The sequence below is a fragment of the Pecten maximus genome, unplaced genomic scaffold (genome assembly GCF_902652985.1).
Source record: "Pecten maximus unplaced genomic scaffold, xPecMax1.1, whole genome shotgun sequence".
NCBI classification, from domain to species: Eukaryota; Metazoa; Mollusca; class Bivalvia; order Pectinida; family Pectinidae; genus Pecten; species Pecten maximus.
The window spans coordinates 80,494-103,015 of NW_022979404.1; the positions used below are offsets into that span (position 1 = coordinate 80,494).

Consider the following 22,522-nt stretch of genomic DNA (forward strand, 5'->3'; position numbering starts at 1 on the left):
ATGAACGTTTTATCTGCGTTTATTATCGAGCGAAGTTGCAAGTGCTAAGAATAATTAAATAAGTATTTATATAATAATCCGAATTTTTATGTTAATGACCGTAGCGACTAAACAACAACTGTTCTGAATACATAATGTCAAAATTAGATGATCTGACCATACGGGGACATTGTACGATGTTTACTTGCCGAAATATACGCATTTTAATTCCAATCCAAACCGCCTCACAGCTTCAGGTCGCCATCTTTGCTCAAATCAAAGCATCTGTGCGTTTGAAAGAGTCAGTACTGCAAAGCTTCTAAACGGTCTTGTGATAAAAATTTTAAGAATTTAATAGAAACGAAATATGGATTTTAAAATAATTTGATTTTAATTACTAATGCTTTAGGTAAGCAAATCGTAGCAATTTTTTACAGTGAAAATTTCATGTTGCACTAAATACTGATCACAATATTTTTATTGAGACATTTTTTATTTCTTTCACTTCATTTCATTATATTTACATTTTCACTTCGCTCCGCCTCAATGAACATAGTAAACTCAGATCACTTCATTTCCCGTTGAAGATTTTGGGTCGCGTGCTTCTGTGAGTGTTCTGAGAGACGAATCACTTTCTTGCCGGCGTGTGAATACATTCACTGAGTTTACAATGGCGATCGAGTTCTGTACCGCCTCAGACTTGAATGCACTTTCACTTTGTGAATTGTGTAACATTGTTATAAACGTATATGAACACAAGTGGAATAGCCGCTTTATGTGCTAATAAAAATGCCAGTATAATGCAGACAGTTTAGAAAACAGGATCTGACAGAACACTGACACTCTCGATAGCACCGAGCTCATTACCTACGTAGCGCAGTAGGTCTAACGTTAGCTGTATCTCGAATGCCATGCTTAATACCATTTCAGTGGTCACAGAAAACAAAGCTCAATTTAAACACTATTTAACAACACAAAACAGACTGGTAGCAGAAGTATGCTTTATCGAGAACAGGGACACATTATTGTCGTAATTTGACTCAATCTAAACATATGAAGGACACAAGTTCCCGGCCGTCGAATACCGCCAATTTTCAAATCAATGTTTCTTTACTTACTATTATCAGAATTTACATCCCAAAACGCCAGTGTGACAATGAAATCCAATATTTCAAGAACACCATGTACATCACCAGCTAACCTGCGACTAAAATCCACATTGTTACACTTTTTCTCGAGCTCTGAATATCCCGGCTATTAGACTGCATCACATAATTTTTTAACCGAGTCCCTGTGTCTCGAGTGACCAAATCACACACATACTATACTGTCAACATTGCACTTTAAATTCGTATTTATATGGGTATTGCTAAGTTTTAATTATACAATATCATAAATATTTGTTATAAATGAATATTTTACCTTGAAAATATCGTATCTATGTGTATGAACATCGTAATAATCAAAACGTGTATGGCACTATATTTTGTGTTGCCTTGGCGACGAGAATAGTTGACTGTCTGCTGTTCCACTACTGTGCACACATGTACGATAAGTATAACAATGTTACAAAGTGACGCACTTACGTCACACTGTTGCGACCGAATTTTGCAATCTGGTGGCGAAGTTTTAAATTTGGTTAACGTAAATATAAGGATTGATTGTCAATTTTGTTGCTTGCATCAGAGACCTATATAGGTCTCTGCTTGCATGGACTGATGAAGGGAAGTGAACCTCGCGCAAATGGTACATGAACTGCTTCGCAGTTCACTTCATTTGCACGAGGTTCACTTCCCTTCATCAGTCCATACTGATGAAGGGAAGTGAACCTCGCGCAAATGGTACATGAACTGCTTCGCAGTTCACTTCATTTGCACGAGGTTCACTTCCCTTCATCAGTCCATGCAAGCAACAAAATTGACAATCAATCCTTAAGTAAGTGTAATTTAGATTTCCCAATAAATTCGCGGGAAATGAATTTGATGACGTAACCGGAAGCCCACATGCTATTAGAACGTGACCCGGAAAACATGCATGACGATAAAAAAACAGATCATTGAACGTTATACCGGCTTATTTTCTCATTTTTTGAGACACCAATGTGCTAAAATTCAACGGAAGGTAACACTGATTTTGTTTATTGCTATCGTATCAAGTAAAATGAACAGTTATTGCGAAAATAGCAGTATTTGCTTCACCTACAATGTGGTAGTTTGGCTAGACCTACTTTCGTTTTACAGTTTACAGATATGATCATATAAATAATTCATCTTCTCAACCATAGTCATCTAATTACGTATCCGCTGAATTTTTCTATTAAGAATATTTGTACTTCTCATGTACAGTGCATCTTTGTTTACAATTGACTGGTCTAGATCTGCAGATCTGATCTGACTACCCTCATGATCAGCTGACTCTCGATCTGACCACAGGGTCACGTTACTACGTATTCCTTTGTAGAAACGGCAGATTTATCTGTATTACTTCAATTTTCTACCTTCTGGCAGAGACGTGATATATCTGGAACGTTGTGACTCCACCCCCCCACCCCCCCCCACCCCCCTGTATTGACTTCATACTTCTGTTTACCCACAGGGACATCAGAATTACTTACACGTTTTTTGACACGTTTTGGGGGACTTGATTAAAATTTGGCCAAAAATGACATCCCCAGTTGTCATATACAAAATGTACAAGAATTTGAAGGGGGGGGGGGGGGGGGGGAACCCTATGACTCGAGCTCATACAATAGTAACTTGTCTTTGTACTCTATGACTCATAACTTGTCACAGTAACAGACATACCTGTACATGTATCAAGTACGTGTGTCACATGTTATAACAGGAGAAAGAGAAAAGTAAGTAGCAAGACCAGGGTTCGAACCCAAGACCCTCCTAATTCTAGACGGACAATCTACCACTGAGCTACCTGGTCGCCGATGATCAACCCAGTCCAGTTCCGCAACATTCCTCCCTCCTTTTATCAAATTTTCACCGACAAAGATAACAGGTTCGGATATCCCGTTGCTTTAGCATCCTCCCAAAGGATTTGCAAGCTCGCTAAATATGTAACAGGAGAAAGATAGTAGCCAGACAGGGGTTCGAACACAAGACCTTGCAAATTCTAGACTTACACTTCACCACTGAGCTACCTGGGCCCAGTTGTTCAAAAGTTGATTAGCTGAATCACTTGATCAGTGAAAATTTTATTTCGCCTTTACTTCAGAACCTCCGTGTGTATGTTCCTTAAAATAGGCAAATAGGAAGAAACTGAGGTGTGTTATAGTTTCACAAAATTTTGTGATGTTAGTTGTACCAGAAATTATTTTATCACAATTTTAAGATTGTTGTTAAATTGTGATTAGCTTAATCACCTTTTGAACAACTGGGCTCTGGTCACTTGTGCACTTAATACATGTTTCAGGAGTCTGCGGTATGTTCATGTTTGTCTCCATGTGGTATATATTACCGGTAATGTGGAAAACTTTTTCTTAAAAAAATCAAGATTGTTCCAGCACTGGCAACCTATATCTTTCCCTTGGTTGTCATTTAGATGAAGAAGATATTTATCAATTTAATCTCTTTCATTTGATCATATAAAAACAGAATATTTCCCCAAATATTAAGTGTAATCGCTTTACACATACCTTGTATAACTGACCAGGATTGATAAAAAAAGCATGCAAGAATTTTTTTTAGAGTCAGTCGGGTTAGTAGAGACAAAGTTTTTACTGTATTTGGCATATTAGCTGAAGTCATGAAAATGTGAAATTAAAAAAAAACAAACTTTGGTTATTGAAGATCAGAGAAATGTCAACAACAAATTTAAAAAGAATGGAATTGGGTTTTTCTCGTTCAGTTCTGAAGGCCCGTGTAAACACGTTATGAAGATATAGAATAAAGTTCATTTTACACAATTACCAGCTTCGATTGTCTATCTTTTTAAATTATGTTCATATATGTATAGTTTTTTTTTTGGTTTGTTATTTTTTTGCAGGGTTTTGTTTTGTTTTTGTTTTATAAATCCTTGCAGAGATTTTTTAAGTCATGTAGATATATTAAAGAATATGATTCTTGACAACTTGACTACAGTAAGAATTTAGCTTTCAAAATCCTTTGCACTCCACATCAATTCATATTGTTTGTTGACAAGTTTCTGTGACATTTTCACAATTATTCCATTACTTTATTAGAATACTGTGTTATATATTTCTTTAATCCACTCGAACATAGAAATATTTCCTTCATTTCCCAAATCTGTAATTGAAATAATTGTAGAATATACATGTATGTGTTTGCAGTAATAAGAAATATTTTTTAAACATTCGTATTAACATATTTGGTGTATCAATCCAAAAATACTTGTTGACATATACTGCATTACTTTTGGTCTTATTTCAATACACAGGATGTCAGATTTTATTAATCAATAGATCTGGCAACCTCACCTTCTAACAGGTCAAAGACCTTTGATGATCCTAATTAATGAGTACTCAGAGTTTCCGCTTGCCCCACCACCGGAAGTTAGACACTGACAATCTCTCATACAATTGTTGACTTTGGTTTAGGAACACATCCTCAAATGACAGATGATCATATTCTAAATTAATTAAGGGTTGGATTTTTACTAACTTGAAGAGTTGTGCCCCTTTTTTTTCTTTCCTATAGATCTTATTCTAGCAGATTGCCATTCATATTTGTTTCCAATTGTTCTACACCTCGTATACATCTGATATTTGAAAGTGGGTGAAAAATGGAATAGGTTATTGTATTGAGTCACATTGACTTCATTTCTCCAATTCATCCAGTTCAAGAAATCTGGAAGTTACAAAAGAGTGATACTTTACAAATCCATTTTAGTTTCCATGTAGGTAAGATTTTAACATTTTATTGATATGGTTGTTTTACTTTCCATTGTTGCCATGTTGGGGGCAGAGGACATATTCATATAAATCAGATATATATCTCCTATATAACAAGGTTAACACTTGCTTATGTGTATACTTAAAATTAGTTTCCTTTCTTTTGATAATATCTCTAAGGTTATAGTCTCTCACATGAGTCTTTACACTTCCTTCTATTAAATATCTTCAAAAGTGTCTTCTCATTTCTTTCAGTTTCCTTTGGTTAAAAAATTGTCATATTTAGTGGCTTTTGAGAATTGGTTGATTTTCAAAATTTGCTTTTTGTTTTGCAATACATGTACATCAATATTTTGCATGTCTCTGTAACATATATATATAATTGTTTTTCTTCTGTATGGCTAAATATAACTTGAGGATCTTTTCAAACTTGGTCTTGGGCATCATTTGGCTGGTCTGATTGTTGTTTAAGAATCTTGAGGCACTATGCTGGCTCCAAAGGAGAAAGGGCGGGACACAAAAGGACAATTCAACAATTCAAATGCACACGCATTCTGTAGTGATGGTCCCAAATCTTGAATGCTACTATAGGTTTGTTTAATGAATAACCTTTACCTTCATTAAAGACCACTGGAGCCAAACGTGCAAAAAAAAACCTTGAAAATCTTCAACTGAATAACCTTGAGGCCAAGATACCTGGTATTGGGCCTGTAGTACGCTGATGAAAGTGATACAAAATTCAAGGTCACAGCCGTCAAAAATGTTTAAATGTTTAAACCCTTTTTTTCTCAATATCAAAAAGAGGTCCAGAGAAGGAGACGATATGGCCTCTTATTTGGTTGCTGCACAATGGCTGCAGTACTCTTTCATACTCGGATGTCAAAGGTCAATGTCACTTTCTGTCAAATGAAAACGAGTTGCTTGGAATACTACATGTAGCTTAAGGTTTGAAAGACAAATGTTAAAGATAATGTAACTATAGATAGAAAAATACTGCACATATCAATGAAAGACCATGCTTTCCCTACATGAAAAAGTATTAGAATCCAATGCTACTGGTCACACAATACTTCTTTTATATATTCTTTACATGGATGGATAGCGGCAACATTTTAAATATTTTAATATATAAATACTTATTATCGGTTAGCTTGTAAGAATAATAATAATAAGAAGAAGAATAATAAGAAAAAACATAACAAAAACAATAGTGATTTCCATCCGAAATGGAAATCCCTAATAACAACATTATCCGTAATAAATCATGTACATGTACAAATGTATTTGTTTCAACAAGCACATACAAATGTACATGTACATGTACAATTTTTGTATAATGTATATATGAGACATATGTTATGGGTCCGGTTGTTCAAAACGAATGTATTTTCATAAGCTTACCTGAGCCGAAGGCTCATGTGAGCTTTTGTTATGGGGTATCATCCGGCGTCCGGCGTGCGTCGTCCGTCGTCTGTCATCCGTTGGCGTGTGTCGTCCGTCTTTCGTCGTCCGTTAACTTTTTTTAACCGAGAGTGTTGAAATTCGCATTGAATGATTAGCTAGAAGGTCCTGACTAGATATTTGTATTCATTAAGTGAAAATTAAATTCAAGATGGCTGCCATGATCGCCATCTTTGAAATTATGTTTTTCCTTATAACTCCAATGTTATATGCTTTGTAGTAAGAAGACTTTCTAGGAATGTTCTAGTTTCAAAAATTCATTGAATTTACAAGATGGCCACCACAGCAATTATCATCTGATGAGCTATGGAAAAGTACTTTATTTTTTGTTCGTGAACAAGATATCTAATGACTGGAACATCATTTAGAGTTAATTTTCAATAACAAGGTTCAGATAGTGATGATAAAGAGACGAGTTTAATTTGGAGTATGTATAATGAGTGGTTGATTTTTAATTAATTTAATTGTATGGTTTGTATCTGTCTGTATACACTGTATATATCTTCAGTGTGAACATTGCCGCTAGGGGCCAATAATGGGGGAACTGGCAGCTGACTAGCTTGGCTGCTAACAACACCAACTGTATATATCTTCAGTGTGAACATTGCTGCTAGGGGGTTCTGTAGAACATTTCTTTAAGATAACTAGGCTTTTGGATTTTCTACTCTCTGATACCAATTAGTTTTGATGAGAAAACCTGTTAGCTTAATCTCTGCATCAAACCATAGTATTGCTGGTTTAAATAACAAGGAAACACAGGAAAACAATAAAATTAATTAGATAAAGGGCAGCAGAGGTCTGGGAATGGCACCCTATCATGATCGGTAATTAACATCATTAACACTTGTATTGGGTAAACACGGATATATCGGCTTTGTAACACTATTACGTGAAACGACGACTCATTGAAAGATGCATGTTATTAATTACATACAAATTTACGTATTAAGCAGTGATCACAAGAACTGGGTTGATTACACACAAATTAGTCAATAGTCGTCTGATACTTAACTAAGCGTCACATTGTTAAGTGAATACGGGTTTAATAATTATCGGACATCTTGGGTAGTTCTCGCTGGTGTCGCGTACTTTTAAATAGATAGACCTAGCTTGGGGTTTCTGGTACGTAAAAATCATAAAAAAACACATGGACTGACGGTAAGTTGTAAAATCTGGGTATTTTATTTAAGGTATTTAACGTTTGTAATTTCTACTTGTTTTTGAACCTCCGGGACGTGACACGTGTGTTGTTTGTAGGTCACATATGCCCGCTGTAAATAAAACAACTTTCACTTTACATGTTCTTTTAAAATCATAGTTTATTTTTTACTTTCTACAAAACAAAACAAGAATCATATCAGAAACATAAGTATATTTATTGTTAAAAAGTCTGACAATTAGACGTGTTTATGAAACGTCCCGGATTGTATATAATCAAGGGAGATAACTCTTACACGACAATTTTTTTTGACCTGGTACACGAAATTCGGCAGTCCGGAAAACTCGTAATCCGGACGGTTTGGACTGGAAACGAAGGTGTTCGGATTATCGAGGGTCCACTGTATACAATAATATGTCTTTACAACCATGTTAGAACTGCAGTGAGGGTGTCAGTTTTGGCTGAATTAGAAATAACAATGTTATTTATGGTATATCTAAAACTGCTGTGAGAGTGTCAGTTTTGGCTGAATTAGAAATATTAATGTTGTTTATGGTATATCTAAAACTGCTGTGAGGGTGGCAGTTTTCAATCTAACATATGAACAGCCTTCAGTCCAGAATATAACTTCGTCTCCATGTATTACAGGCATTTAGAACTGTAGACAAATCTCAGGGCATGTATCATGGCCGAGATGGTGGAAACCGACACACACGGACATTCGGAAACGACAAACAGGAAGAAATGGACAACCAAGGTTAGTAAAATCATCTCAAATTTAACATGTATTGTGAATATTTTACTGAAATGAAAATAATTATAACTAGTAAACAAAGATTTGGTGTTTGTCAATTTGCTATTGTCTTAGTATTCAAGCATTGAGTAACTCCTATGTATTATCACCCTAGAGACAACATCTTGTGGAATATAACTATTATAATAAATGTATTCTCACCCTAGACACCACATCTTGTGGAATATAACTTACATAATAAATGCATTATCACCCTAAGATACCACATCTTGTGGAATATAACTATTTGTAGTATATTTCATTATTCTATTGTATTTAGTAAGAAATGTTAGTGTAAGTAGTTTTAGTAGTTTTAGTTTGTGTTGAACATGAGTAATTAGATGGGGTGCCCTATTTGCCCTACATTGACCGACTTAATTATGTACATGCTGACATTCAAGGTCAGATGGGTCAAATAGGCTATAATCTTTAAACGACTTCTTCTCAATAACCAAGAGGCCCAGGGACTTGATATTGGGCCTGTAGCATGCTGGGGAGAAGGGCTACAAAGTTTGTTCAAATAAATTACCTTGACCTTCATTCAAGGTCAGATGGGTTAAATACATTTAACACTACCGTTGACCGGTACACGTTTAACACAGGCGTTGACTAGTGTCCATTTAACACAGGCGTTGACCGGTGTCCATTTAACACTTAACGGTCAACGGTGGTGTTAAATGTTTACCGGTCAATGGTAGTGTTAAATGTATACCAGTCAATGGTAATGTTATATGTATACCAGTCAACGGTAATGTTATATGTATACCAGTCAACGGTAATGTTAAATGTATACCGGTCAACGGTAATGTTAAATGTATACCGGTCAACGGTAGTGTTAAATGTATACCAGTCAACCCCAGTGTTAAATGTGTACCGGTCAACGGTAGTGTTAAATGTATACCGGTCAACGGTAATGTTAAATGTATACCGGTCAACGCTAGTATTTAATGTATACCGGTCAACGCTAGTGTTATATATATGCTGATCTCCCGGGGGCCAGATAATGAGGCCAAAACAGGTCAATTTGGCTTAATTAAATAAAACGACTCCTTCTCTGAAACTAAGCAATGTATATCACTCATATTTGACTGGTAGCAGCCTTATGGGGTATGCATATAAAATTGTACAAATGGTGGGGCTTACAACCTAGGGGCCTGAGGGGCGTGGCCAAAAGGGGTCAGTTTTGCTAAGTTGATGTAAACAACTTCTTCTCTGGAACTAAGCAAGGGATATCTCTCTTAGTTTTCTGGTTATATTGTTATGGGGTAGGGAATCAAAATTGTACGAATGGTGGGGCTGAGGGGCGGGGCCAAAAGGGGTCAATTTGGCTAAATTGATGCAAACAATTAATTGTCTGGAAGAAGGCGGCGGATTTCTATCCTATTTGATTATTATCATCCTAGCTAGGGATTCAAAATTGGTAAAGCTTTTCCCACCATTAAAAACTGATTACTTTTGTTTTATCTGTGAAATCATTCAGATCCCCCCCGATAATCATACATAGCCTTGCTTGGCATCAAGAGATGAACACAATCCTGATGTAAAAATAGGCTCTGTGTTCTTTCCCCACCCCAAGGGACTTATAGTTTCTTTAAACACAATCATATTGAATTGGTTTCAAATATGAAAGTTTTCTTCAATATTTTGCATGTAAAACACTGTATATTTATATACAGTACCTAATCGGCGTAAGTGTCTACATCTTGGTGGTAAATTGAAAAACAACAAATTACAAATTACAATTTATTGTTAATGTTGATATTGGATCTATTAAAATAGATGGAATTGATACCTAATTTTGAAATAATTGACTTAAAAAAATAATGTCTTTGTTATTCTAAGATCAAAATAGAAAGGAATAAGCAATTTTTTACAAGATATTGGAAGACTTTGCACACTTTCAACAAAAAAGTAGCAGACACTCCTGTATTTTCAATACATATCGTGAATTGTTATAGCATATCTAAATGTGTATCATATCGTTTCGACCTTTCTAATACCCTGCATGCCTATTAGGTATAAGTTGGTTTTAAACACATAAATGCAAGTTTTGAACTACTTAAGTATAAAAGTTGGTTTAGAGTATGAATGTTAGCGACATGTACCTAAGTAGAAGTTGGTTTGAAAAACAAATAAAATGTTTAACTTCTTAAGTAAAGGTTTGTTTGAAATAAGAAATATTTAACTACTTAAGTAGAATTTGGTTTGAAACTTGAAGATAGTAAAAACCATTATGTACATCGGAACAGTCTAAACCATTACATTCATCAGGACTGTGAAAACCATTTTGTCCAGTTGGTTTGACACACTTAAGTAGAAATGTTTCATCATGTTGATATCAGTTTAATTTCTATTCTTGCTTTATTTCAAATATCACCTTTTACATCTGACTAACGCCTCCTGCAGTACTTTCAGTGCTTTGATTAATTAATTTAATTGTATTGTTTGTACCTGTCTGTATACACTGTATGTATCTTCAGTGTGAACATTGCTGCTAGGGGTCCCAAATGGGGGAACTGGCAGCTGACTAGCTTGGCTGCTTGCAGCACCCACTGTATATATCTTCAGTGTAAACATTGCTGGTAGGGGTCCCAAATGGGGGATTCTGTAGAACATTTCTTTGTTGGCTCACCTGCCCGAAGGGCAAGTGAGCTTATGCCGTGGCGCGGCGTCCGTCGTCCGTCCGGCCGTCCGTCCGGCGTCAACTTTCCATTCAAGCAACTTCTTCTCAATAACCAAAAGGCCCAGAGACCTAATATTGGGCCTGTAGCATGCTGGGGTGAAGGGCTACCAAGTTTGTTCAAATAAATAACGTTGACCTTCATTCAAGGTCACAGGGGTCAAAAAGGCTAAAATCTTTAAACAACTTCTTCTCAATAACCAGTCCCAGGGAGTTGATATTGGGTCTGTAGCATGCTGGGGTAAAGGGCTACCAAGTTTGTTCAAATGAATGACCTTGACTTTCATTCAAGGTCACAGGGGTCAAATATGCTAAAAAAAAATTAGACGACTTCTTCTAAATAGCCAAAAGACCCAGGGAGTTGATATTGGGTCTGTAGCATGCTGGGGTGAAGGGCTACCAAGTTTCTTCAAATGAATGACCTTGACCTTCATTCAAGGTCACAGGAGTCAAAAAGGCTAAAATCTTGTAAACGACTTCTTCTCAATAACCAAGAGTCCCAGGGAGTTGATATTGGGTCTGTAGCATGCTGGGGTGAAGGGCTACGAAGTTTATTCAAATGAATGACCTTGACTTTCATTCAAGGTCACAGGGGTCAAAAAGGCTAAAATCTTTAAACGACTTCTTCTCAATAACCAAGAGTCCCAGGGAGTTGATATTAGGTCTGTAGTATGCTGGGGTGAAGGGCTAGCAAGTTTGTTCAAATGAATGACCTTGACTTTCATTCAAGGACACAGGGGTAAAAAAGGCTAAAATCTTTAAACGACTTCTTCTCAATAACCAAGAGTCCCAAGGAGTTGATATTGGGTCTGTAGCATGCTGGGGTAAAGGGCTACATAGTTTGTTCAAATGAATGGCCTTGACCTTCATTCAAGGTCACAGGGGCCAAAAAAGCTAAAATCTTTAAACGACTTCTTCTCGATAACCAACAGTCCCAAAGACCTAATATTTGGCCTGTAGCATGCTGGGGTGAAGGGCTACGAAGTTTGTTCAAATGAATGACCTTGACTTTCATTCAAGGTCACAGGGGTCAACAGGCTAAAATCTTTAAACGACTTCTTCTCAATAACCAAGAGTCCCAGGGAGTTGATATTGGGTCTGTAGCATGCTGCGGTAAAGGGCTACCAAGTTTGTTCAAATGAATGACCTTGACTTTCATTCAAGGTCACAGGAGTCAAAAAAGCTAAAATTTTTAAACGACTTCTTCTCAATAACCAAGAGTCCCAGAGACCTAATATTTAACCTGTAGCATGCTGGGGTAAAGGGCTCCCAAGTTTGTTCAAATGAATGACCTTGACTTTCATTCAAGGTCACAGGAGTCAAAAAGGCTAAAAATTTTAAACGACTTCTTCTCAATAACCAAGAGTCCCAGGGAGTTGATATTGGGTCTGTAGCATGCTGGGGTAAAGGGCTACCAATTTTGTTCAAATGAATGACCTTGACCTTCATTCAAGGTCACAGGGGTCAAAAAGGCTAAAATCTTTAAATGACTTCTTCTCAATAACCAAGAGTCCCAGGGAGTTGATATTGGGTCTGTAGCATGCTGGGGTGAAGGGCTACCTAGTTTGTTCAAATGAATGGCCTTGACCTTTATTCAAGGTCACAGGGGCCAAAAAGGCTAAAATCTTTAAACGACTTCTTCTCGATAACCAACAGTCCCAGAGACCTAATATTTGGCCTGTAGCATGCTGGGGTGAAGGGCTACCAAGTTTGTTCAAATGAATGACCTTGACTTTCATTCAAGGTCACAGGGGTCAAAAGGCTAAAATCTTTAAACGACTTCTTCTCAATAACCAAGAGTCCCAGGGAGTTGATATTGGGTCTGTAGCATGCTGCGGTAAAGGGCTACCAAGTTTGTTCAAATGAATGACCTTGACTCACATTCAAGGTCACGTCGATCAAGTATGCTTAAATCTTTAAATGACTTTTAGTGAAAAGCCAAAGTGCAGAGAGACATTATATTGGTCCTGTAGCATGCTTTCAAATAACTGCAGGATCCATATATGAAAAGATCACTGCATTGCAGGTGAGCGATTTGGGCCCATTGGGCCCTTATTTAAGATAACTAGGCTTTTGGATTTTCTACTCTCTGATACCAGTTAGTTTTGATGAGAAAACCTGTTAGCTTAATCTGTGCAGGAAACCATAGTATTGCTGGTTTAGGGTCACACAGGAAAACAACAAAATTAATTAGATAAAGGGCAGCAGAGGTCTGGGAATGGAGCCCTATCTCCAGAGCTGCCAAGTTACCCAGTGTCTAGCTTTAGTTTGTAAATATGGTAAATATCAGAAAACTTCTGATAATTTAAATCAAATTTGGAGAGGGTCTAAAGGTTTCTAATTCATTAGTCATATACATACTGTACATGAATATATTATGTAGTGATACTGTGCAAGTGGAAAACATGTCACATTGATACTATTTATGTCTTTACATTACTCTAAGTAGGAGTAATGATAGGACAACATCAACTGACATCAAGGATGAGGAAGGCATGCCGATAACAAATATTATCCAATGACGCCTCGGTTTTTCTTTGATCTTTTGTTATCGATATATTGCATACTATGTGATATTTCAAATATCACATATGTGATATCAGAAATATCACATATGTGATATCAGAAATATCACATGGCATTTCTGATTGGTCCATGCCTCAGTCTTGAGGCGGGGCCAATTTCAAATGTAGGCGTGACAAATGATCGAACAAAGACAGGAAATGCATTTCAAACAAAATTTAATGAAATACGAGTGCTGTTTAAAAATGTTCTGTCTTCTTTCTTAAAAAAAAAATGGTTATACAGATTACGCCAAATGTAACAATATACTTTCGTTGCACAAAAATCCTATCATAAACAAAATAGTGATGAAAATGATAACAGCACGCGTGGCTAAAATACCGATTAACCGATTCATCGATGTATTTAATAATTTCACAGATTTTGAAAGGATTTTGTGACATTGTGAACGTCGAAATTTACGAAAAATATTTCATTTCACAGTTTGTTCAAACGATATGATTTTCGACTTACCTGCTTAGTAAAGGGAAGTAGCGCAAGTCCTCTTTCCGGAGCGGTTACCGTTTGTGTAATTTCCCTCGAATCCTGCAGCCTTTCACATGTTTTTCACATTACCATTCAGTTTATTTACACCAATTGGCTGAGTTAATTCCTTGGTATCAAATATTCCAATGTCAGTAGCTGCCGTGTCACTATCTTCCAGTTCATACTCATACTTGTCTACGGCCTGTGATAATGTTATATTGTCGAGGTCAGTGAACACATCGACATCAGTGATCAGTACCTGATCCGTCATGGTTGACAGTCTCACTAGAAATAATTGGGCTACTGTGATAGAAAACAAAACGTGTCAGAAATTGGCGGGAAACATATCACAGTGACAGGTTCTGATCAATTTTATAGCTCCACCCCTAGGCACGTGGGTGACAAAACCTCGGCTGTCATTCGATAAAACAGATACATAATGGGTACTCGTGACGTATCGCATATATCACACTCGTGCTACGCACTCGTGTGATATATCCGATACATCACTCGTACCCATTATGTATCTATTACTTGCAAAACTAGGTCACTGTGACCTACTTTTCAATAATTACATTAGGGCAATAAAAATGGACATCTAGGATGAGAAAGGCATGCCGGTAGCAAATATTGCAAAATTAGGTCACTGTGACCTACTTTTTCAGTAATTATGCTAGGGCAATAGAAATGGACATCTAGGATGAGAAAGGCATGCCAATAACAAATATAGCAAAATTAGGTCACTGTTACCTACTTTTTCAATTATTACATTAGATGAGAAATGAGATGATAAATAATATTGCAAAATTTAATCACTGTGACCTACTTTTTCAGTAACTATGATAGGGCAATAGAAATGGACATCTAAGATGAGAAAGGAATGTTGATAGCAAATATTGCAAAATTAGGTCACCCCGACCTACTTTTTCAGTTATTATATTTGGGCAATAGAAATGGACACTTAAGATGAGAGAGGCATGTCGATAACAAATATTGCAAAATAAAGTCACTGTGACCTACTTTTTCAGTAACTATGCTAGGGCAATAGAAATGGACAGCTAGGATGAGAAAGGCATGCCGATAAATAATATTGCAAAATTAGATCACTGTGACCTACTTTTTCAATAATTACATTAGGGCAATAGAAATGGACATCTAGGATGAGAAAGACATGCCGATAGCAAATATTGCAAAATTAGGTCACTGTGACCTACTTTTTCAGTAATTATGATAGGGCAATAGAAATGGACATATAAGATGAGAAAGGAATGCTGATAGCAATATTTTGCAAAATTAGGTCACTGTGACCTACTTTTTCAGTTATTATTTTAGGGCAATAGAAACGGACACTTAAGATGAGAGAGGCATGTCGATAACAAATATTGCAAAATTAGGTCACTGTGACCTACTTTTTCAAATATTATAGTAGGGCAATAGAAATGGACATCGAGGATGAGAAGGCATGCCAATAGCAAATATTGCAAAATTAGGTCACCGAGACCTACTTTTTCAATAATTATATTAGGGCAACAGAAATGGACATCTAGGATGAGAAGACATGCCAATAGCTAATATGGCAAAATTAGGTCACTGTGACCTTTTTCAATAATTGTATTAGGGCAACAGAAATGAACATCTAGGATAAATGCATGCCGATAACTGATATTGCAAAATTAGGTCACTGTTACCTACTTTTTCAATAATTATATTAGGCAATTATTTTGTCTAAATTGCCTCAATAAGTTGACAATATACTGTAATGTCATTACTTCTTCAACTTAATATGTATATGTATATCGAAATATTGCAAACATGCCATTCAACATTTTGATGATGATGAAAATGATGAAAACAAAAACTTGATGAATTTTGTTGAAGCTTCCTGTGGATGATCAGCATCGGACACAGATGGATTTCCATTGTGTTTGAAATAACTACATCGTTCAAGATATCCACCATTTTTTTGCCATCTCCAGAATCACATTCTCCAGAAATTTTAACCTTACATTCTTTGAGATAGACCCTTGGTAATATACTGCCCACCAGCCATGCATCTATCAGCCTCTTGTTGGTTCGTAGGGGGATGTAAAAAATGATATGGGGCTATAATCACAGCAGGTGAGCGTTTAGGCCTATAGGCCTCTTGTTTTATGAAAAATGTCAAGACTGGTTACCTATCAAACGTTACGTAAATGATAAGGATGACCACAGTTCATTTCAAATATTTCATTCAGATAATTACATAAATATTATATATATATATATATATGAATGGATTGGACAACAATCTAAGCCTACATGTATCAGTGTATACTGCCCATCACCATCCGTCAAAAAACTGTCTCGGTACCCTGTACATTGCGCGTGCATACTACGACGTTTAAGGAGCATTGAATATATTTGTAGGTAACTCAGACGGGCATGGCTACATAACGGCTGGCTATCGTATAATTCGACCACATTTCAAATCCTGCCTATATCAAAGAAAATGTTTCACTGACAGAACTAATTGCCTTCTTTATTTCAATATATCATACATAACTACGATACTCTAGTAAGTGGATATACCACGCACAAATGTATATATAAGATAAATGATTGTAACTAATGTGAAATATCACGTGACTTATTGCGAATCTACATCACCTTATACCAAAATAGATATAAACATATATATTGCACTCATATTTTGCTCAGTTGTCATCGTTGTAAGCTTCGCAACTTGTAGATATGTACATATGTATGCAAAATAGATAAATGTTGGTGGTTTGATCTCTTAATCTTCCGTATGCTGCATAAACTGATGGTTTTGTTTTTTATTATTCATGTAGTTAGTCTAATTGACATAGTCTAATTGACATCCAAACTTAAATATTTCATCAACTACATTTTCCCCCATGTTATTGACACCAGCGAATATCAAATCTGAGAACTACTTTTTATTTGAAAACGGTCACCTTTAGGTCGAAACAGGCCAAATTGCGTCATGTTCCTCTTTCATACGATCCAGCTAACATGTACATGTACTGTATGTACACCAAAAAGACAAAACAACTTAGAAATATATCAGAATACTCAATCTATTTAAAATCAGATGTACATTTGCATTTTGCACTACGCTACTCTCCGTATGAACATTTTTAGAGACAAGATGTTGTTTAAAAATAACTTTGTGTTTAACCTGTTTCTATGATTATACTTTAAGATCCATAAAATGTATTTTTGTTAAACTAAACTTCATTACTTACGCTACCAAATTACTCTTGATTTGATACTTACACAAGCAGAAAACAACTCAAGCAAGTGAATACGAAACACATTTTGTAAACGTTGCTGATGAAAGAAATATGAGTTCCTTCTTATTCATCGTTATATTTAAAAAAAAAACAAATCTGCAGGATTTCCTGTGTCCATGTTACGGGAGCGGGATCGCTGGCTGTGCGGGTTAGCAGGCCTTCCGGAGCTGAATCGCTGGCTGAGCGGGGTTGCTGCCTTATCAGAGCAGAATCGCTGCGTGAGCGGGATCGCAGCGACATCGCTTGCGCGGGATTACGGTGGGATTGCAGCGGGGTTTTAATCTCCATCGCTCGACGGACGCAAACACGCTGTGAGCGTTTGAGTACCAAATCACCCTCCTCGTACTGTATGTACATGTTGTGTACATGTCGGAACGTGACTGTGATTTTTGACCTGCTTTTGAAAAACTAATTCCTAATTTCAAACCATTTTGAGAATTATGATGTCTTCTGACAACTCTTGTAAGTACATCATAACCAGTAAGCTTTATTATTATCAAAGATCTACATTTATTTTCTAACTACTGTTATTAATGACAGCTGCTGAAACTGAGGAAGAGGAGAATGAGGCTGATGATGAGGAGGAGGACGAAGAATCATTGGGGATGATCAAAGTCACAGGAATATCTCCACAGACCACAGAAGAATCGCTAACCTCTTTTTTTGGGAGTAAAAGGAAAAGTGGTGGTGGAGACATTGAGGTTGTGGATTTTCGGGAGGAATCAGCGATGGCTATTATAACGTTTGAAAAACCTGAAGGTATTCAAATTATGATGTATGTCTGTGTTGATATTATTAGTCCACCATCATTAGATGATGGGCGATGATGGTGTGCTATTTAGATCGCCCTGCGTCCATGGTAGGTCGTCGGTCTGTCGTTCGTCCATCGTTGTTATTGTAATTTTTTGAAAAGCACTGCAGGAATATTTCTCAAACCTCAGATGTAGGTTCCACTTTGTCTCTTGTGATGCCAATTCATTTTAAGTTTTTGATTAGAATAACAAAATGGCCAACAGGTGGCCATCTTGGATTTTGATAATTGGAAGTTTATCGGTATTTCCTGGATATATTTGGAGGGATATTCCAAAAACTTCATATGTAGGTTACCCTTGGTACCGAGTTGTGCTAATTGAATTTAGATATTTGATCAGAAAAACAAAGTGGCTGACAGGTGGCCATCGTGGATTTTGATAATTGAAGTTTTTCATCACTATTTCTTGAAAAGTACTCATGTCAAGGTTCCCATTAGTACTAAGTTAATTGTTCCAATTTGCGATCAATTTTTCATTTGGAGAAAAACTGGCTGACAGACGGCCTTTTTCATTCTTGGATTTTTAGAATTGAAGTACATGTGTATAAATTATCTCTTTTTTTGATATAGCCGGATGGAACTTTGTAGGCTTTCCCCAAAAAGAATTTTGATTTTGCAGCAGTTATTGCCCTCTGTTTATTTCAGTATTTTATTTTTGTCCTGCAATCTCCAGCATTTTTCGACCGATCTTTTTGAAACTTTGTAAACATTAATTATGATCCTGATATGAAGTTTTGTTTCCCAGACAGAAAAGAATTTCTTTGTTATTCAATTTTTTGTTCGGAGATCGCTTGTATTTTTCGACTGATTTCTTTGAAACTTAAAATCCATTAGAGTCATGGTATAGATTGTGGTTATCAAAAAAATTCTGATTCAACTATTTTTCCAACAGTTATTGCTGTCAATTTCTAATGTAAAAGTCTAAGGTTCTTGTTTTCCTCCAGCTGTCAGAAAAGAGAGGTTGTCAGTGTGCTCATAGCGGCTTCGTTTCCTTGAGGCATTTGGATTCAGCTTCACACGATGATAAAGGACCATAATATCCAAGTTTCAGGGTTTTTGGGTCAAGGTCAAGGCCACTCTTACTATTTTTAGGAAATACTTTGTGTAACCCTGGTAAATACTAGCCACAATATACCGCTCAGCTAGAGAAATTTTCTCTTTAGCTCGATCGGTTGAGCGTCAGACTAGTAAGCCAGAGGTCCCGGGTTCGATCCCTAGCGGAGGCAGTGATTTAAATTTAATTAATCATACGCTCTGCTACATTTGTCCGTGTTCTAGCAGCTTCATTCCTTGAGAGATTTTCATCAAACTTCACACAATTACAAATTATGATAACATCTCGGACAAGTTTGAGTTTCAAGGTTGTTGGGTCCAGATCAAGGTCAAACACTATTGTCTTTTTTTAGAAAATCCTTTTCAGCACTCTAATGGGTTCCTTTGAGGGATTTTAATCAAATTCAGACTCTTATGTAGGATCATATTATCTGAGACAAATATATGAACCAGGGTTGTTCCTTCAAGGTCATCATTACAATTCTAAGAAAATTATTGTCAGCACTCTAGACGCTTCATTCCTTCAGGAATTCGGATCAAACTTGATAAATTTGGTACATGTACATATTGTGATGTTATTTTTACTGGTAAATTAGGTAACATGTATGGTGATGTTATTTTTAGCGGTAAGTAAGGGTACATGTTTTGTGATGTTATTTTTACTGGTAAATTAAGGTACATGTATGGTGATGTTATTTTTACTGGTAAATTAGGGTACATGTAGGGTACATGTTTTGTGATGTTATTTTTAGTGATAAAATAAGGTACATGTATTGTGGTGTGGTCGTCAGTTAAACAGATGTTGATGTTTTGTGATTTTGTTTTTTTCAGTGGTTGATCGTGTCCTGCAGAAGCTACCATTACTCTTGGATAAAAAACAGATTACAGTAGAGCGATTTGTTCCGGAGAAGTATAATTCAGGAGCTAATGTTGAAAAAGAAACAAGTGACAAGGAAGAATCAAAGCCTTCCTGTATCATAGAGGTGCGACGCATGAGTGAGAAAACTAGTTTAGACACGATAGAGCTTTATTTTGGGAACAAGAAGGCTGCAGGAAAAAATGTCGAGGTTGTGAATGTTAATGATTCGGAGTTTGATGAGGGAGTTGTCTACATTACCTACGAAACTGAAGAAGGTAATTTAAATGATGTATTTTTAGCTCACCTGCCCGAAGGGCGAGTGAGCTTATGCCGTGGCGCGGCGTCCGTCGGCCGTCCGGCCGTCCGGCCATCTGTCCGGCGTCAACTTTTCCATTCAAGCAACTTCTTCTCAATAACCAAAAGGCCCAGAGACCTAATATTGGGCCTGTAGCATGCTGGGGTGAAGGGCTACCAAGTTTCTTCAAATGAAGAAAGTTGACCTTCATTCAAGGTCGCAGGGGTCAAAAAGGTTGAAATCTTTAAACAACTTCTTCTCAATAACCATGAGTCCCAGCGAGTTGATATTGGGTCTGTGGCATGCTGGGGGGAAAGGCTACCAAGTTTGTTCAATTGAATGACCTTGACTTTCATTCAAGGTCACAGGGGTTAAATATGCTTTAAAAAAATTAAACGACTTCTTTTAAATAGCCAAAAGACCCAGGGACTTGATATTGGGTCTTTAGCATGCTGGGGTAAAGGGCTACCAAATTTGTTCAAATGAATGACCTTGACCTTCATTCAAGGTCACATGAGTCAAAAAGGCTAAAATCTTTAAACAACTTCTTCTCAATCACCAAGAGTCCCAGGGAGTTGATATTAGGTCTGTAGCATGCTAGGGTGAAGGGCTACCAAGTTTGTTCAAATGAATGACCTTGACCTTCATTCAAGGTCACAGGAATCAAAAAGGCTAAAATCTTTAAATGACTTCTTCTCAATAACCAAGAGTACCAGAGACCTAATATTTGGCCTGTAGCATGCTTGGGTAAAGGGCTACCAACTTTGTTCAAATGAATGACCTTGACCTTCATTCAAGGTCACAGGAGTCAAAAAAGATAAAATCTTTAAACGACCTCTTCTCAATACCCAAGAGACCCAGGGAGTTGATATTGGGTCTTTGGCATGCTGTGGTAATGGGCTACCAAGTTTGTTCAAATGAATGACCTTGACTTTCATTCAATGTCACAGGGGTCAAATATGCTTTAAAAAATTTAAACGACTTCTTCTAAATAACCAAAAGACCCAGGGACTTGATATTGGGTCTTTAGCATGCTGGGGTAAAGGGCTACCAAATTTGTTCAAATGAATGACCTTGACCTTCATTCAAGGTCACATGAGTCAAAAAGGCTAAAATCTTTAAACGACTTCTTCTCAATCACCAAGAGTCCCAGGGAGTTGATATTAGGTCTGTAGCATGCTAGGGTGAAGGGCTACCAAGTTTGTTCAAATGAATGACCTTGACCTTCATTCAAGGTCACAGGAATCAAAAAGGCTAAAATCTTTAAATGACTTCTTCTCAATAACCAAGAGTACCAGAGACCTAATATTTGGCCTGTAGCATGCTGGGTTAAAATAAAGGGCTACCAAGTTTGTTCAAATGAATGACCTTGACCTTCATTCAAGGTCACAGGAGTCAAAAAGGCTGAAATCTTTAAACGACTTCTGATCAATCACCAAGAGTCCCAGAGACCTAATATTTGGCATGTAGCATGCTGGGGTAAAGGGCTACCAAGTTTGTTCAAATGAATGACCTTGACCTTCATTCAAGGTCACAGGAGTCAAAAAGGCTAAAATCTTTAAACGACTTCTGATCAATAACCAAGAGTCCCAGAGACCTAATATTTGGCCTGTTGCTGGGGTAAAGGGCTACCAAGTTTGTTCAAATAAATGACCTTGACCTTCATTCAAGGTAACAGGAGTCAAAAAGGCTAAAATCTTTAAACGACTTCTTCTCAATAACCAAGAGTCCCAGGGAGTTGATATTGAGTCTGTAGGATGCTTGGGTGACGTGCTACCAACTTTGTTCAAATGAATGACCTTGATCTTTATTCAAGGTCAAAGGGGTCAAAAAGGCTGAAATATATTAAACGACTTCTTCTCAATAACCAAGAGTCCCATGGAGTTGATATTGGGTCTTTAGCATGCTGGGGTGAAGGGCTACCAAGTTTGTTCAAATGAAATACCCTGACTCACATTCAAGGTCACGTTGATCAAGTATGCTTAAATGACTTTTAGTGAATAGCTTAAGTGCCGAGAGACATTATATTGGCCCTGTAGCATGCTTTCAAATAACTGCAGGATCCATATATGAAAAGATCACTGCATTGCAGGTGAGCGATTCGGGCCCATTGGGCCCTTGTATTAATGAAAAATAAGACATTTGCTATGGAACCAGGAAACTAGCTAATATACATTTTAATTTCTGCTCTAATTGAATTCCACCCAATTGTACAATGCTTTTCTTT

The 22,522-nt window shown here is 36.9% G+C and overlaps 1 protein-coding gene across 1 annotated transcript in view; it reads left to right on the plus strand.

Moving 5' to 3' along the window:
* The window catches only part of LOC117318593, a gene marked incomplete at its 3' end in the record, with an annotated part of 39,338 nt that extends 19,063 nt beyond the window's left edge, over positions 1 to 20,275 (plus strand). The window contains exons 3-5 of the mRNA XM_033873559.1: positions 8,109 to 8,217; positions 17,818 to 18,036; positions 19,973 to 20,275. Of these exons, the coding sequence (XP_033729450.1) occupies positions 8,109 to 8,217; positions 17,818 to 18,036; positions 19,973 to 20,275 (631 nt within the window). The remainder of the gene's footprint in view (positions 1 to 8,108; positions 8,218 to 17,817; positions 18,037 to 19,972) is intronic.
* Positions 20,276 to 22,522: the final 2,247 nt, after the last annotated feature.